The 18,258-nt window shown below is 38.7% G+C and overlaps 1 protein-coding gene across 1 annotated transcript; it reads right to left on the minus strand.

Moving 5' to 3' along the window:
• Positions 1–13,030: 13,030 nt before the first annotated feature.
• On the minus strand, positions 13,031–17,989 carry LOC106701758 (protein FAM170A). The gene is made up of 3 exons (XM_070374734.1): positions 17,974–17,989; positions 15,015–15,167; positions 13,031–13,764 (listed from the first exon to the last, which is right to left on the minus strand). Exons 1-3 carry the CDS (start codon positions 17,987–17,989, stop codon positions 13,031–13,033), a joined length of 903 nt encoding a protein of 300 aa, XP_070230835.1.
• Between the last annotated feature and the right edge of the window lie 269 nt (positions 17,990–18,258).

Here is an 18,258-nt window from a genome sequence, read left to right on the forward strand (position 1 = left end):
AATGGAGAACATTTTAAAAATTGCCATGAATGAGAAAGTTACACAATATAAAAATAGCATGAATTTAAAACAAAGGCACAACACTGTAATATTAGATTCAATTTTCAACATGTTTAAAACTAAAGAGCTGTCCTTATCACATTAAACAGATCATTTTCCATATTTAAGTTGGTAGGTGTTAGTCTGTAAAAGGACTAGAATTTTATAGCAAAAGTATTAAACTATTATAGTTGTAAATGTAGATTTTAAAAAGTTTTATTTCAAAGTGCACTTAGTTATACTGGGATTGAGGAAGAAAATGGGAAGCATATGATTTTGAATCTAAGCAGCATATAAACAAGTACTTCTATAGGCAAATAAAAAAATCAAGTCAACATATGCCACAGATATTCAAATTATTAGTCATCATATGGAAAATAAGAGTAAGAAACAAATGCCAAAAATGAAATTGGTAGCATGTTAGAATTTTTACTCTCTTTAAACATTTAACAAAATCCACTGGGGTGCTCTTTAATATATATAACTTTGCAAAATACACGTTATACTCCATTCCCTGAAGAAACATACCTGTTATTGGAGAGATAAGGTATATTATTTTTTTACCAATTAACAGACTGTCAAAGCTTATCATTTTTTTTAACAATTAACAGACTTTCAAAGCTTATTATTTCCATATGATTCAGCTTCAAACAAGCTGTACTAAAAACTGAAAATAAAGAAAAAAATATTTTGAGTATCCACTGTGGACCAAGTCCCTATTTGCAAGGTAAACCCAAAGAAGCCAAACAAAGGCACTGAAAACTGAACTGACGCTGTGACAAACCATCATTGCAGAAAATGATACAGAATTTGCACTCTGAAGGTCAGCTGATTGCATGTAAAAACATAAAATAAATATCTTCCATATGATTCTAACAGAAGCCACAGTCATTCTTTGGATTAAAAATATGTCAAATACAATTTAAATTACCAAAAAAGAACTTTCTCAAGGAAGCAGATAACCCGCAGATGCCAATCTTATGATGACACAGATGTTCAAATTTTAAGAAAAAGACCTTGATGCAGCTATTATAACTGATCTATGAGGTGAAGATAAACACCAAATGAGTGGGATGATGTGTGTATTAGTTGCTCAGTCATGTCCGACTCTCTGCAACCCTATGAAGAGTACCCCACCAGGCTCCTCTGTCCAGGGGATTCTCCAGGCAAGAATAATGGAGTAGGAGGCCATTTCTTCACTTCCTGCCATAAGGGTGGTGTCATCTGTATATCTGAGGTTATTGATATTTCTCCCAGCCATCTTATTTCAGCTTGTGCTTCAGCCAACCTGGCATTTGTGCTCTGTATATAAGTTAAATAAACAGGGTGACAATATACAGCCTTGATGATTCCCTTCCCAATGTGGAACCAGTCTTTTGTTCCATGTTCAATTCTAAATGTTGCTTCCTGACTTTCATACAAATTTCACAAGAGGCAGGTCAGATGGTCTGTATTCCCATCTCTAAGAATTTTCCACGGTTTGTTATGATCCACACAGTCAAAGGCTTTTGATGTAGTCAATAAAGCAAATGTAGATGTGTTTCATTTTTTTTTAGTTCTCTTGTTTTTCTATGATTCAGTGGGTGTTGGTAATTTGATTTCTGGTTCCTCTGCCTTTTATAAACCCAGCTTGTATATCTGGAAGTTCTGAGTTCACATATTGTTGAAGCCTGGCTTGGAGAATTTTGAGCATTACTTTGCTAGCATGTGAGATGAGTGCAATTGTGCTTTAGTTTGAGCATTCTTTGGCATTGCCTTTCTTTGGGATTGGAACGAAAACTGACCTTTTCCAGTCCTGTGGCCACTGCTGAGTTTTCCAAATTTGCTGGCATATTGAATGTAGCACTTTCACAGCATCATCTTTCAGGATTTGAAAATGCTCAACTGGAATTTCATCACCTCTACTAGCTTTGTTCATAGTGATGTTTTCTAAGGCCCACTTGACTTCATATTCCAGGATGTCTGGCTCTAGGTGAGTGATCACACCATCATAATTTTCTGGGTCGTGAAGATCTTTTTTGTACAGTTCTTCTGTGTATTGCCACGTCTTCTTAATATCTTCTGCTTCTGTTAGGTCCATACCATTTCTGTCCTTTCTTGTGCCCATCTTTGCATGAAATGTTTCCTTGGTATCTCTAATTTTCTTGAAGAGATCTCTGGTCTTCCCCATTCTATTGTTTTACTCTATTTCTTTGTATTGATCACTTAGGAAGGTTTTCTTATCTCTCTTGCTATTCTTTGGAACTCTGCATTCAGATGGGTATATCTTTCCATTTCTCCTTTGACTTTAGCTTCTCTTCTCTTCTCAGCTATTTGTAAAGCCTCCCCAGTCATTTTGCCTTTTTGTATTCCTTTTTCTTGGGGATGGTCTTGATCACTACCTCCTGTACAATGTCATGAATCTCCGTCCATCATTCCTCAGGCACTCTGTGTATCAAATCTAATCCCTCGAATCTATTTGACACCTCCACTATATAATCATAAGGGACTTGATTTAGGTCATATCTGAATGGTCTAGTAGTTTTCCCTATTTGTGTCAATTTAAGTCTGAATTTGGCACTAAGGGGTTCATGATCTGAGCCACAGTCAACTCACAGTCTTGTTTTTGCTGACTGTATAGAGTTTCTCCATCTGTGGCTGCAAAGAATATAATCAATCTGATTTCAGTATTGACCATCTGGTGATGTGCAATGTCATCTCTTGTGTTGTTTGGATGAGGCTGTTTGCTATGACCAGTGCGTTCTCTTGGCAGAACTCTGTTAGCCTTTGCCCTGCTTCATTCTGTTCTCTAAGGCCAAACTTGCTGTTACTCCAGGTATTTCTTGACTTCCTAACTTTTGCATTCCAGGGCTTCCCTGGTGGCTCATAGGATAAAGCATCTGCCTCCAATGTGGGAGACCTGGGTTCGATCCCTGGGTCAGGAAGATCCCCTGGAGAAGGAAATGGTAACCCACTCCAGTATTCTCGCCTGGAGAATCCCATGGACAGAGAAGCCTGGTAGGCTACAGTCTATGGGTTCGCAAAGAGTCGGACACGACTGAGTGACTTCACTTTCCCCTATAATGAAAAGGACTTTTGGGTGTTAGTTCTAGAAGGTCTTGGAGGTCTTCATAGAACCGTTCAACTTCAGCTTCTTTGGCATTAGTGGTTGGGACATAGAATTGGATTATACCGTGATACTGAATGGTTAGGCTTGGTAACGAACAGAGATCATTCTGATATTTTTGAGATTGCACCCAAGTACTACATTTCAGACTCTTTCATTGACTGTGATGGTTACTCCATTTCATCTAAGGGAATTTAATCCATCCAATGTGGTCCATTTTAATTCACTGATTCCTAAAATGTCGATGTTCACTCTTACCATCTTCTGTTTGACCACTTCCTATTTACCTTGATTCATGGGCTTAACATTCCAGGTTCCTATGCAATATTGTTCTTTATAGCATCGGACTTTACCCTCACCAGCAGTCACATATACAACTGGGCATTGTTTTCACTTTGGCTCCATCTTTTCATTCTTTCTAGAGTTATTTCTCCACTTTTCTCCAGTGCACATCGGGCACCTACTGACCTGGGGCGTTCATATTTGAGTGTCATATCTTTTTGTCTTTTCATGCTGTTCATGGGGTTTTTAAGGCAAGAATACTGAAGTGGTTTGCCATTCCCTTCGCTAGTGGACCATGTTTGGTGAGAACTCTCCACTATGACCCATCTGTCCTGGGTGGCCCTACACGGCATAGATCATAGTTTCACTGAGTTAGACAAGGCTGTGGTCCATGTTGTAAGTTTGGTTAGTTTTCTGTGATTGTGGTTTTCACTCTGTCTGCCCTCTGACGGATAAAGAAAGTCACAGTAAAGCCAAAGAGCAGAATGGTGATGACAAAGCAAAGATTCAGTAAATTTAAAATTAGATAAATAGAAATTCAATCTAAAGAAGAGAGAAAAAAATTGTGAAAAATAATGAACAGAACCTCAAGGAACTATGAAACAATATGAACAGTTCTAATATATATCACATTGGTATCTCAGAAGGCAAGGAGAATAAACAAGTGCAGAAAATATCTGAAGAAATAACAGCCAAAGATTTTCCAAATTTTGTGAATGACAAATTTACAGATTCAAGAAGACTGGTGAATGAATTTTATAAACATTTGAAGAATTTATAAAATGAAAAACACAAATACATTTTAAATAAAAAATATGCAAGTAAAATGTATTAATATAATGTTTAACGTTTGGAAGAGTTAGCACATGGAAGATGTTCAGTTCAGTTCAGTTCAGTCGCTCAGTCATGTCCAACTCTGCAACACCATGGACCGCAACACGCCAAGCCTCCCTGTTCATCACCAACTCTAGGAGTTTACACAAACTCATGTCCATTGAGTCGGTGATGCCATCCAACTATCTCATCCATTGTTGTCCCCTTCTTCTCCTGCCTTCAATCATTTCCAGAATCAGGGTCGTTTCAAATGAGTCAGCTCTTTGCATCAGGTGGCCAAAGTTTTGGAATTTCAGCTTCAACATCAGTTCTTCCAATGAAATTCAGGATTGATTTCCTTTAGGATGGTCTGGATGGATCTCCTTGAAGTCCAAGGGACTCTCAAGAGTCTTCTCCAACACCACAGTTCAAAAGGATCAATTCTCGGGTGCTCAGCTTTATTTATATTCCAATTCTCGCATCCATACATGACTCCTGGAAAAACTATAGCTTGGACTACATGGACCTTTGCTGGTAAAGTAATGCCTCTGCTTTTAATATGCATCTAGGTTGGTCATAACTTTCCATCTAAGGAGTAAGTGTCTTAATTTCATGGCTGCAGTCACCATCAGCAGTGATTTTGGAGCCCAAAAAATAAAGTCTGACACTGTTTCCATTGTTTCCCCATCTATTTGCCATGAAGTGATGGGACCAGATGCCATGATCTTAGTTTTCAGAACCGAGCTTTAAGCCAACCTTTTCACTCTCCTCTTTCACTTTCATCAAGAGGCTCTTTAGTTCTTCTTCATTTTCTGCCATAAGAGTGGTGTCATCTGCATATGTGAGGTTATTGATATTTCTCCCAGCAATCTTGATTCCAGCTTGTGCTTCATCCAGCCCAGCGTTTCTCATGATGTACTCTGGATATAAGTTAAATAAGCAGGGTGACAATATACAGCCTTGACATACTCCTTTTCCTATTTGGAACCAGTCTGTTGTTCCATGTCCAGTTCTAACTGTTGCTTGCTGACCTCCATACAGATTTCTCAACAGGCAGGTCAGGTGGTCTGGTATTCCCAGTTCTTTCAGAATTTTCCAGTTTGTTGTGATCCACACAGTCAAAACTTTGGCATAGTCAATAATGCAGAAATAGATGTTTTTCTGGAACTCTCTTGCTTTCTCAATGATCCAGTGGATGTTGGCAATTTGATCTCTGGTTCCTCTGCCTTTTCTAAAACCAGCTTGAACATCTGGAAGTGCACGGTTCACATATTGCTGAAGCCTGGCTTGGAGAATTTTGAGCATTACTTTACTAGTGTGTGAGATGAGTGCAATTTGTGCAGTAGTTTGAGAATTCTTTGGCATTTGCCTTTCTTTGGGACTAGAATGAAAACTGATCCTTTCCAGTCCTGTGGCCACTGCTGAGTTTTCCAAATCTGTTAGCATATTGAATGCAGCACTTTCACAACATCATCTTTCAGGATTTGAAATAGCTCAACTGTAATTGCATCACCTCCATTAGCTTTGTTCGTAGTGATGCTTTCTAAGGCCCACTTGACTTCACGTTCCAGGATGACTGGTTCTAGGTGAGTGATCAAACCATGGTGATTATCTGGGTCATGATGCTCTTTTTGTACAGTTCTTCTATGTATTTTTGCCACCTCTTCTTAATATCTTCTGCTTCTGTTAGGTCCATACCATTTCTGTCCTTTATCAAGCCCATCTTTGCATGAAATGTTCCCTTGGTATCTCTAATTTTCTTGAAGAGATCTCTAGTCTTTCCCCTTCTATTGTTTTCCTATATTACTTTTCACTGATCATTGAAGAAGGCTTTCTTATCTTTCCTAGCTATTCTTTGGAATTCTGCATTCAGATCGTATATCTTTCCTTTTCTCCTTTGCTTTTTGCTTCTCTTCTTTTCTCAGCCCTTTTAAGGCTTCCTCAGATAACTATTTTGCTTTTTTGCATTTTCTTTTCTTGAGGATGGTCTCAATCCATGTCTCCTGTACAATGTCATGAACCTCCATCCATAGTTCATCAGGCACTCTATCTATCAGATCTAGTCCCTTAAATCTATTTCTCACTTCCACTGTATAATCATAAGGGATTTGATTTAGGTCATATCTGAATTGTCTAGTGGTTTTTCCTACTTTCTTCAACTTAAGTCTGAATTTGGAAATAATGTATTCATGATCTGATCCACAATCAGCTCCCAGTCTTGTTTTTTCTGACTGTATAGAGCTTTCCATCTTTGGCTGCAAAGAATATAATCAATCCAATTTTGGTGTTGACCATCTCATGATGTCCACATGTAGAGTCTTCTCTTATGTTGTTGCAAGAGGGTGTTTCCATGACCAGTCTGTTCTCTTGACAAAACTCTATTAGCCTTTGCCCTGCTTCATTCTGTACTCCAAGGCCAAATTTGCCTGTTACTCCAGGTGTTTCTTGACTTCCTACTTTTGCATTCCAGTCTCCTATAATGAAAAGGACATCTTTTTTGGGTCTAAAAGGTCTTGTAGGTCTTCATAGAACCGTTCAATCAGCTTCTTCAGCATTACTGGTTGGGACATAGACTTGGATTACTGTTATATTGAATGGTTGCCTTGGAAATGAACAGAGATCATTCTGTCATTTTTGAAATTGCATCCAAGTACTGCATTTTGGACTCTTTTGTTGACTATGATGGCTACTCCATTTCTTCTAAGGGATTCTTGCCCACAGTAGTAGATATAATGGTCATCTGAGTTAAATTCACCCCTTCTAGTCCATTTTAGCTTGCTGAATTCCTAAAATGTCAACATTCACTCTTTCCGTCTCCTGTTTGACCACTTCCAGTTTGCCTTGATTCATGGACCTAACATTCCAGGTTCCTATCCAATATTGCTCTTTGCAATATCAGACCTTGTTTCTATCACCAGTCTCATCCACAACTGAGTGCTATTTTTGCTTTGGCTCCGTCTCTTCATTCTTTCTGGAGTTATTTCTCCAATTGAAGATGCTAGTTCTTAACAAAATGATGTGTAAATTCAGTGTAAACCCTGTTAAAATCCCAGCAAGATTTTTAAAATAAATATGGGCAAGCTTATCTTCAAATTTATGTGGAAACACAAATGAATTAGAATGGCTTAAACAATATTGAAAAGGAAGCATCAAGCCAGAGAAATCGCACCACCTATTTTTAAGACATAATCAATATCTACAACAATCAATACAGCATATGATATAAGAGGAATAAAGTGTAAATCAATGGAACAGAATAAGGAGACCACACATAGACCCAAGCAAGTAAGACAAGCTTCTTTTGAAATGATCGTTCAAAAGCAACTCAGTAGAAGAAGAATAACATTTTTATAAAATTGTGCTGGAACAACTGGACAACAGTGACCAAAAATCCATTTGAACCTTATACCTTGTACAAAAATTAAACAGAATCACAGATAAATCTAAATGTAAAGCCATAAAACCTTTAGAAGAAAACATAGGGGAAATCTTTGAGACCCAGAGTTAAGTGCCAAATTCCTAGACATGACACAAAAGGCACTATTCATAAAAGAAAATAGCTGATATATTTGGTTTCATTAATATTTAAAACCTTTTAATCTACCCAAGACCCTGTTAAGAGAATGAGAAGACAAGCCACCAACTGGGAGAAAATATTTGCAAATTACATATCCAACAACTAACTCACATCTAAAACATACAAATAACACTCTGGATAAAAAGAAAATAATCTAATTTTTATATGGGCAAAAGACTTACATAGGTAATCCAAAAAAGACATGCAAATGACATCTACATAAAAAGATGTTCAGCATCACAAACCACTAGGGTAATGAATATTTAAACAGCCACAGGAGTCTACCACATACCTACTAAAGGCTCTTAAAAATACCTATACTATCAAATACTGGTGAGGATGCAGGGAAACTACACTTCTCATACATTAGTGGGAATATAAAAATGGTTCAACCACTATGGAAATTAGCCTGCAGTTGTTTTAAGAAGATAACACATTTACCATCTAACCAAACAATAATATTCTCAGGAATTTATACTAGAAAGATGAAAACATGTTCACATAAAACCTGCACACTAATGTCATAGAAGCTTTATTTCCAATCCCAATAACTTGAAATAACCCAAATGCCTTTAAACGTATAACACATTTAACTGTTCCACATCATACAATGGAATACTCCTCAGCAATAAAAGTAATAAATGATATATGCAATTTGGCTCATAAATTTGGCTCAATATTATAGGAATCAGGCTTAGCTGAAAATGCCAGTCTCAAAAGTTTACATACTATATGATTCATTTTGTATAAAATTCTTGGAATAAAAGAAAAAAAAAGAGTGCACAGCTATTTCCAGAAGTTAACTGCTTTGTGGGACAGAACATTTATGTACCATAACTTCAGTTATGGACATACAAAAATCAACATGTGTAAAACATAGCCTTATACACAAAAACATGCAAAATGTGAGTACTTAAAAAAACAGTGAAATCTGAGTAAGGTCTGTTCTGTAGTCTGATTTATCATATTGTTCTCATCAGTCCCCTTATTTGATAATGTACTAGAATTATGTTGGGGAAGATGCGTGATGCGTACAGGGGACCCCTCTGGACTGTGGACTGTTTTTGAAACTTCTTGTGCGTTTATAATTTTTACAAAATCCAAAAGATTTTTTTAAAAAGCTTAGCTCAACTAGTATCAAACAACATAAATTTAAAAGAAAAAAAAGAATCCTACTATACACATCACAATCATAGAAGCTTTATTTCCAATCCCAGTAACTTGAAATAACCCAAATGCCTTTAAACGTATAACACATTTAACTGTTTCACATCATACAATGGAATACTCCTCAGCAATAAAAGTAATAAACAATATATGCAATTTGGCTCATAAATTTACCTATGAGCATCAGTACATGCAGATGCTCATAGGTAAAGAAACCAAATTTCAAAAGTGAATGATAAATTATTTTGCTATTTATGTCAGAGGCTATGTTGGGTTCATTTATCCATGTCTTCTTACTCTCACTATCTCCATCATTTTAGGTATTATGATCTCTGTTTTCAAGATGGAGAGCAGACTCTGAAAACACTCAAAGTTGCTAACCAGCAATAAGGGATTTACCAGGCCTAATGTACTGAAGTCCATTTTGTCCAAATAAGTAATTTTGTTTATATGCCCATACATTTTCAATGCACCTTCTTAATTAATCAAGGGCATCATATACATACTGAGTATAATTTTATCCCTTATTGTTTCCATATAAAATCAGAGGAATGTAATATGTTACTCCTTTCTGGAATGTATCATTTCAATTATTAAAATGGAAGAAATTATCATGTTGAAGCTAATTTGTATCAATAAAGGTACATTAGGTTACAAACAGCAGTAAATGTCTCAGGCTACCTGAGGCAAACCAAGAATCTGCTGAATGGTTAGTGGGGATGCTTAAATAAAAAAAAAAAACACAGGTAAAACAGCCAGGCCTTTCAAAAAAAGAGGAACTGAAGCAAGTCCGGTAGTAGAGGCTCATGGGCCTTAATGTGAGTTGCAAAGGAAAACCCACCACTAACCACCACAAACTCTTCTATTTTGATTTCTCCAAGTTATTAGTGCAGATTGATCCAACATAGACTAATATTTACCACTAGGTCAATCAGGGAAGCCAATCAGTGAAGTAATGACTTGATTTGGCTAGCCTGATTTGCCCTCATATTTGTTCTGAAGGCAGAGCCTCTTTCAAGGGAAGAAAGAAAATCGTTGGCAGATCAAAGCAAAAGCAACTTAACCCATCTCTTGTCTTCTATGAACTTATACACACACAGGTATACATAAAGTTGTTATACATATTATTTAATTATGCAATCTCAAGCTTTAATAATTTCAGTAGGGTAAAAGCTACAAATAATGAAAAGCATCATTTGAAAGTCGAACTAATAATATTTTAATTTTCCTTTTCCTATATAGTTTTGTGAATTTTCCATAATACTTTTTAAATTTTTATGTTTTGTTTCTGCCCTTATGATTGAAGATGCTGGAGTAACAAAGAAAGATTAACATTAATTTTTGAAAGTGCAAAAAATTATCCATGTAAATCACATACAAATATTTAAACATACAAATTACATCTTCCAAAAATTTGTAGCTTTTACAGCTCTAAAGTTATTAAGCTTAAAACTGAATTATGACCTGAATATACACATATTGATTGTCTCCGATGATTTTTACACATTTCATCATTTCTAATATAAGAAGTGTTTGTGCACCTATACCTACGTAAGTCCAGAGAAGCCAAGGGGGTGTTTTAATTGCCTTGGGCTTTATACAGTAGCTTTTCCTCTCTCAATAGTAAGAATGTCTGTCTTTCAGCCAAGTAACTGTGCAAGTGAGTATGTAAAAGGGAGATATGAGGAAAAGTTTATGTTCATTTAAAGAAAAAGATATGGAAAAATAACTTGGAGATAAATGCATGGACATGAGTACATGGGAGAAGGGGTATTACAGTGTGTGCTAAATTCAGCAGTGTCCATACTTGTTTGCATCATGTATGTGTTCATGGATTTGTATGCAGGGGAAGGTAATAAAATTGGAGTTAAGGACAATTATCCGGGCTAGAGAACAAGGCTATCAGCCAGGTGTTCAAGCCCTGTTTTATGTGAACATTTTCTCCAGAGTTTGGCATCACATTACCCGAACAACTGAAAGGAGCCACAGAGAATCAGGTGCATAAGCCTTCCGGCCAACCTTACCTTGATGCTATGGTGTTCACAGAGACCGCTGGGCTCTCATGAGATCATAGGAATGTGCTGGACATCATCGTTTGAAATCTTCAGGCCACTGGGTCTGTGTCACTGTATGAAAAATGAATCAGAGAAGGGAATCCACTCAGTGAAGAAAGCAGCTTTTCATACTTTAGTGACAAGTGTTTATTGTCACTATGGTGACAAAATTGTTGTCACAATATTAAATTAAAATATTGCCTCAGTATTTCCTGCATGATATAGAAAATTGAGGAAAATTGATAGGTTCCATTCTAATTGTGACTTTTGGAGCATGAGAGAAGAGTTCTTCATTTATTCCATTAACTAAAAAGACACACTCTCATTTACTGTAGTATGAACCTGGCTTTGCAGCTTTGTCTGTATTCAATTCCTCTGCTGTTCAATTAGAATAACATGATTGATGCTGTAACAAAGAATAAGATATAAGAAAATGACCCTTCATAAAAAGATATGGAGGTCCTCCAGGAAGCAATGCATTAAATTAAGTTGTCAAAAATGGTTCATGGCATAAGTGTCAGTGATATCTGACACTTTTGAAGAGACAGCCAGAACTACTGGCTCATAGTATGCAAGAAGGGAAACTTTTTCCAGAAAAAAAAAAAAAAAAGGATTTGATTAGTTGTTTATTTCAAGTAGTTACACCTCCTCAGTAGTCCCCTCCCAGGTATGAAATCACTAGATAGATACTGAGATCTCACTCACACCCAGAGAAAGGGTAGAACCATGACGGGCCTGCACACCAACCCTTGCTCAGGATAGAAGGTCTGCCTCTGTTCTACTCTGTGCCTTCTGGGAGGGAGGCAGGCCAGGGAATAAACCTAGAGGGACGGGACACTGGTGACCTCTGGTTTATCTAGGAATATTTGGCCAGGTCTTCTCTGCCCCGCTGAACTGCTTGCCATTCAGTCACTCAGTCATGTCTGACTCTTTGTGATCCCATGGACTGCAGCACAACAGGCTTCGCTATCCTTCACTGTCTCCTGGAGTTTGCTCAGACTTATATTGAGTCGGTGATGCCATCCAACCATCTCATCCTCTGTGGCCCCCTTCTCCTCTTGCCCACAATCTTTCCCAGCATCAGGGTCTTTTCCAGTGAGTAGCAGAATTGCTAGTTGGGTATTTTGTCCTATCCCTTCCAGGGGAGTGGACAGGAGACATTCTCACCGATTTGTCATCAACCAAATATTCCACAATATTCCACAAGCAAAGACAGCCAGGAAATCAAACCAGTCAATCCTAAAGGAAATCAACCCTGAATATTCATTGGAAGGACTGATGCTGAAGCTGAAGCTCCCCAGTACTTGGCCACCTGATGTGAATAGCCAACCCACTGGAAAAGAAATTGATGTTGGGAAAGATTGAGGGCAGGAGGAGATGGGGGTGACAGAGTGTGAGATGGTTGGATGGCATCATTGACTCAAGGGACATGAGTTTAGTGTCCCAGACTATCCAGGAGATACTGAAAGACAGGGAAGCCTGGCATGCTTCAGTCCATGAGGTTGTAAAGAGTCATATATTACTGAATAACTAAACAAAAAAATATTCCACTTCCAAGAATATTATTATTCTGAAGGAAATTATTCATTACAGTGATTATGGGACTTTGGGAGGCATCGCTGGTGGATGCCACCTTTTCTCAGAATCCTGCCTCCTAAATATTCTTGACATGATCTCTTACCCCTCCAGTTCTCACCCCTTCTGTGATTAGTCCATAGCAGTTTCAGTTTTGTCCTTTTCTCACTTGTAGTGGTGGAGATGATATACTGTTGTTCATTTTTCTTTAGTTTGCTTAAGGACATCTTGCTCTTCTGTATGGTGATATCTGCCTTCCTCTCCACTCTCCTCAGGAGAGCAGTGGATAATATTAGAATGGGTTCTCTGCTCTTTGGGTGGTGTGCTGACAAATATGTATAAACAAAGGTAGGTACGATGGCTGCTTAGAGATGAAGCCTCCTCAATAGAGGCTGGCCTCTTTCATTCCCTCTCTTTTTAGGGGTGAGAATCAGTGTCTTTGCATGAGTATGTCTTCATGCCAAAATGTTTTTCTTTGTGGCAACCAGATGTGGCCGTCTTGATCTTCTTCCTCCTCCTCCTGTTTTTCCCTTTTCTGTTCCGCTTTCGCTTTAGCCAAGCCAAGGCAAGATGGAAAGCATAGCAGCTAAAGCCCTCACTGATCCCATGTTCCACGTGCTTCTGAAGGTCCTCTAAGCTGGGGAAGATCCGGTAGCAGCTCATGCACTGGAAGCCACTGTCCAGGGCTGCCAGCCATTCAGGTGTCTTGGCCCTGGAACATTCCTCCAAAGCTCGAGGTTCTGGTGGGCTTTCAGCCCTCTCCCTTTCATCTTTGGCTTGGGTATCCAAACTGGATTCACTGTCAGCCAGGAGCTCCATTGTAGTCACTTGAGAGGGGGTGAATGTTGTATGGATTTTTTCAGGAGAGGTCATTTCGTCCATCTGTATCTTCTTTGTGGGGGACTCCAGTCCTTCCTCTGTATCCTGTAAGGAAGCCACACCCTTTTTCGTTTGAACGTGCATGTAGTAAATTTTCATGACTCTTTTCTTTTTCGTATGTACTGATGACGACGGCTTATTATTATGAACCAAATTAAATGGAGAAGAGACTTGTGGGCAAGGGGAAGAAGTCTCTCCTAGCTCCAAATCCAGGACTGGAGGCATCTCAGTGGATCCAAGACAAGTAACATCTTGACATGATTGTTGGACTCCTAGGAAAGAAAATTTCAAACATAAGAAAACTAGGATCAAGTATGTGAAGTCTATAGAAGTTGGTGCACCGGGACGACCCAGAGGGATGGTACAGGGAGGAAGGAGGGAGGGGGGTTCAGGATGGAGAACATGTGTATACCTGTGGCGGATTCATGTTGATGTATGGCAAAACCAATACAGTATTGTAAAGTAATTAATCCCCAATTAAAATAAATAAATTTATATTAAAAAAAATAAAGCCAAAAAAAAAAAAAAAGTTGAGATGGCCGTGAAAATACTTCTATCTGGGTATGTGGAGTGAAAGTGCATAATATGGGATATTTCAGAATGCTGTGTGTGGCATTTTATATTTGGACTTCATGTATGCTATAAATATCTGGGAATGAGGGTATGATGTATGTATGTTCTGGGGCATACATGGCATTTCTAATGGTGAAAGGGGATGGTCAATGGGTGTCTATGTGTGGTATGTGGTGTTTCAGTATGCATAAACAAGTTCAAGAGTGGTACATGTTCTTATTGTGAGATGATAAGACTTTGAGGAAGTGTATGTGACTTCTCAGAATCTGTCTTTCTAGGAAGGACTGAAGGTTTTGTGGGTGAAGTGGTGATTAGATTAGCAAGACTGCGTATGAAAGTGTATTCCCTTCAGGGCAGATGAATTTTCTTGAGTTTGACCTAGCATATAGTGAGTTAAAAGAGGTCACATGTGTAAAGGGATGTGAATTATTTATGGGATCAGCGTGTAAAGATGAATCTGAAAATGACTGGGTGAAAGAATGAGGTATAAATGTATAGCTGTGTAATGCTATTAGAGAATGGGAAAGACAGACGGAGGAATGAAGTTGTGTGTATCTGAGAGCAAAAGAGAAAGGAGAAACAGGGCCATACTTTGTATGAAGGACTGTGTGCATGCTGTTTGAGTGGGTATGAGGACATGAGTTTGTGCTGATCTAAGGGGGGAAGGTTCTGATTAAGTTCCCATGTGCATATCAGCACTGCCCCCTACCTCACTCACTCATATGAACCCTATCCCAGGGTTCATATGATGAAAATCAGTGCTGAGAAACTATGTCTTATTCTTGAAGGCACACTCCCTTATTTTTCCCTTGGCACAGACTTCAGTTCTAGTCCCTCAGCCCTGACTTTTCTTGTTTTCAAAGAGGAAGTAAAGTAAATAGGGATTAGGCTAAGCAATTCAACCGCACCCCCTTTCTAAGCTCAGAGTCCACCTTTGCAGCTTCCTTACCATCCTCATCAGAAAAGACAAGCTCGTGTTCAGAGGAGACACAAGAGAAATATCCTGTGGAGGCAGAGGAAGTTTCTCCTATTATCTGACTGCAGGCTGGGACCATCACAAATGATTCCGGCTGAGGAGGATCCTCCTGAGTCTTCCAGGATTCTATGAGATTGAATTAAAATTAAAAAAAATGAGAAGTGACATTTTCTGGGATCTGTGTCCTTTGAATGGATATTACATGTTAAACATTTCTACCACAAATGAGTCTTGCTTTCATAGATATTGGGGTGACTATCCTCGGAGAAGGCAATGGCACCCCACTCTAGTACTCTTGCCTGGAAAATCCCATGGACAGAGGAGCCTGGAAGGCTGCAGTCCATGGGGTCGCTGAGGGTCGGATACCACTGAGCGACTTCACTTTCACTTTTCACTTTCATGCTTTGGAGAAGGAAACGGCAACCTACTCCAGTGTTCTTGCCTGGAGAATCCCAGGGACGGGGGAGCCTAGTGGGCTGCCATCTATGGGGTCGCACAGAGTTGGACACGACTGAAGTGACTTAGCAGCATCCTGTGTGAAACTCCACTTACTCCAAAATGTAAATAAACAACTATCAAAATGGTGTGAGTGGTGTGTGTCAGGGATGTTGTGTATCTTGTATATGATATTTCTAGAGATGTATATAGAACATCAAAAACTTAGGCCCATGCCTGAAATACAGTATATAGTCATGAAAATTTGGATATTATTAAGTCAATTTTCCTCATCAGAAATTATTCTATTGGGGATACAGGATACATGTTTTTAATTATTCTGAATATATCTCTATATTTACATTGAAATGTATATTGATATACATATACAGAGATACACACACATACATATATATATATGGAAAGAGAGACAGATACATATAGATATTGTAAATTAAAGAATGTCTCTCGCTATTTAACCCTACAAGGATTAGGCCATTAGCCACTGCAGTTGCTGACCTTTAACGTATCCTAAAAGGAGTTCACAGTGGAGATCAGAAAAGAGACACTCTGTGCTGCAGGTCCTCACAAAGTTATTTTAATAACAAAATTTTACAAACCCAGTGTCTTGCATCTTCTTATACCTAGAAAAGCACTAAAATCATTCATAGAGATATGCGCTCCTCACGACTAGTAGCAACCCTCTTATGACAGGAAGAAACTTTTTACCAAGATGTGTGTTTGACATTTATGTATCCTCTTCACCAAAAGCACATACATAATGACCATCCTCCACCTCTCCCTCAGAGTTATCTGTCTCCTGATCTATAGTTCTCACGAAGGCCCCAGGAAAACAACTCATATGCTATCAGTTGTTGTGCTTTTTTACTTTCTGTCAACAATGTCATTTTTGTTTCAGAGTTCCGTAGGAATTGACCATGGTGTTGCTGTTGCTGTTAAGTTGCTTGAGTCGTGTCCAACTCTGTGTGACCCCATAGATAGCTGCCCACCAGGCTTCCCCGTCCCTGGGATTCTCCAGGCAAGAACGCTGGAGTGGGTTGCCACTTCCTTCTCCAATGCATGAAAGTGAAAATTGAAAGTGAAGTCATTCAGTCGTGTCCAACTCTTAGTGACCCCATGGACTGAAGCCTACCAGGCTCCTCTGCCATGGGATTTTCCGGACAAGAGTACTGGAGTGGGGTGCCATTGCCTTCTCTGGGCCATGGTGTTGGAGATGTTCAAATGAAGACTTCATAGACTATGAACAACTTCATAGACTTGCCCTAGACTCCTAAAAATGCATTCGTACATTTCTCTTCAGTTTGTAACCTTTCCATTCATATCCTTTAAGAATCTCTTTCAAAGAAGACAAGGGACACCTATGTGGTACATTTCTTCCCACTGATCAGAAACAGAGACCTTAAGCACCCATTGGGAAAATGGGTTAACAATGGCCATGATTGGCTTCTCTGCTGGATCAGTTGGTAAAGAATCTGCCTGCGATGTGGGAGACCTGGGTTGGATCCCTGGGTTGGGAAGATTCCCCTGGAGAAGGGAAAGGCTACCTACTCCAGTATTCTGGCCTGGGAATTCCATCGACTGTACAATCCATAGGGTTGCAAAGAGTCAGACATGACTGAGTGGCTTTCACTTTCACTTTTCATGGCCACGGTTGAGCAAAGGAGCTCAGTTCCAATTCTAGACCATCAGTGCTGACCCACTGCCCTGATTCCTTCTCAGCACCTCCTCTTTCCCACACCTATACCACTATGAATAAGTCTGTCTACAGAAGAGGCACAGGAGATGTCATCTCAGTCTGAATCCTCTGCTGTCTGTCTGTGGCCACGGTCAAACTCCAGACAGCAGTTTCTTCTTCTGAGCTCATGATATGTACAATAACACACATGACACTTATCATCATGAAATTTATGGTCTAGTTTTTTTCCAAAGTTCTAAAATCCAGGTATGCAAATATATTTGCTGGAATCATATGGCTGATTGCCTATGAGTGGCCTATACTATTTCCTTCACTTTATGAGAGGCTCCATTTCTTGGATGTTGTCAGGTACGTGTTGTTATTCCTACTCTATTTATCAGAAGAATAAATTCAGTGTATGTACATAAGTAAAGCACATCAGATTGTCAGCTATGGATGATCATATAAAAATCTTATTGCTTCCTGAAAGAGTTAGAATTCACAGAAAATAATCTACTGATGTCTATTTCTACTCCCCAGCTCTATCTTTCACTTATTTGTTCTTGTAGAACCTTACTCAGAGACCTGAGTTGCCAGAACTTTGGGGGAACTGCTGGGTCCTAAGGTTGAGTAGGAGACTGCAGCAGGATATTCAGGATTGAGTCTGGACTTTTAACTCCCAACATTGGCTACAGCTCCCTTCTCAGGAATTAACTTGGTCATCAAATAACAGGTCATCACTTGGCCAGTGATGTGACCTCTGCCGACAGGGCTCTGACTCAGCTTTTCATTTATACTCACCATAATCATAGCCCATCTTGAAACCTCATCAATTTACAGATGAATTCTAGGTTCTTGGAATTTCCCCAAATAAATTTTGTATTTCTTAAATCACCTCTATCTATCAATGATCTAAACATATCAAAAATATACCCAGTCACTTTTCTTACTTTCTCTTAATCTAAGTTTCCAATGGAAAGGACTATACCTTTAAATATACAAGCTTCAGCAAATAGGTAACTTCTTGTTCCAGATAAAATAACAACACATTAAATCACTCCCTCTGTTTAAAAGTTTTAATTAAGA

The sequence above is a fragment of the Bos mutus genome, chromosome 7, assembly GCF_027580195.1.
Source record: "Bos mutus isolate GX-2022 chromosome 7, NWIPB_WYAK_1.1, whole genome shotgun sequence".
Classification (NCBI taxonomy): Eukaryota; Metazoa; Chordata; class Mammalia; order Artiodactyla; family Bovidae; genus Bos; species Bos mutus.

Excerpts from the sequence above, each read along its gene's own strand:
- LOC106701758 (XM_070374734.1), bottom strand. Across the intron at positions 13,765-15,014 it reads TGTCTTTTCTGATGAGGATG|GAGTCCAACAATCATGTCAA; the intron begins GTAAGGAAGCTG and ends TTTCTTTCCTAG.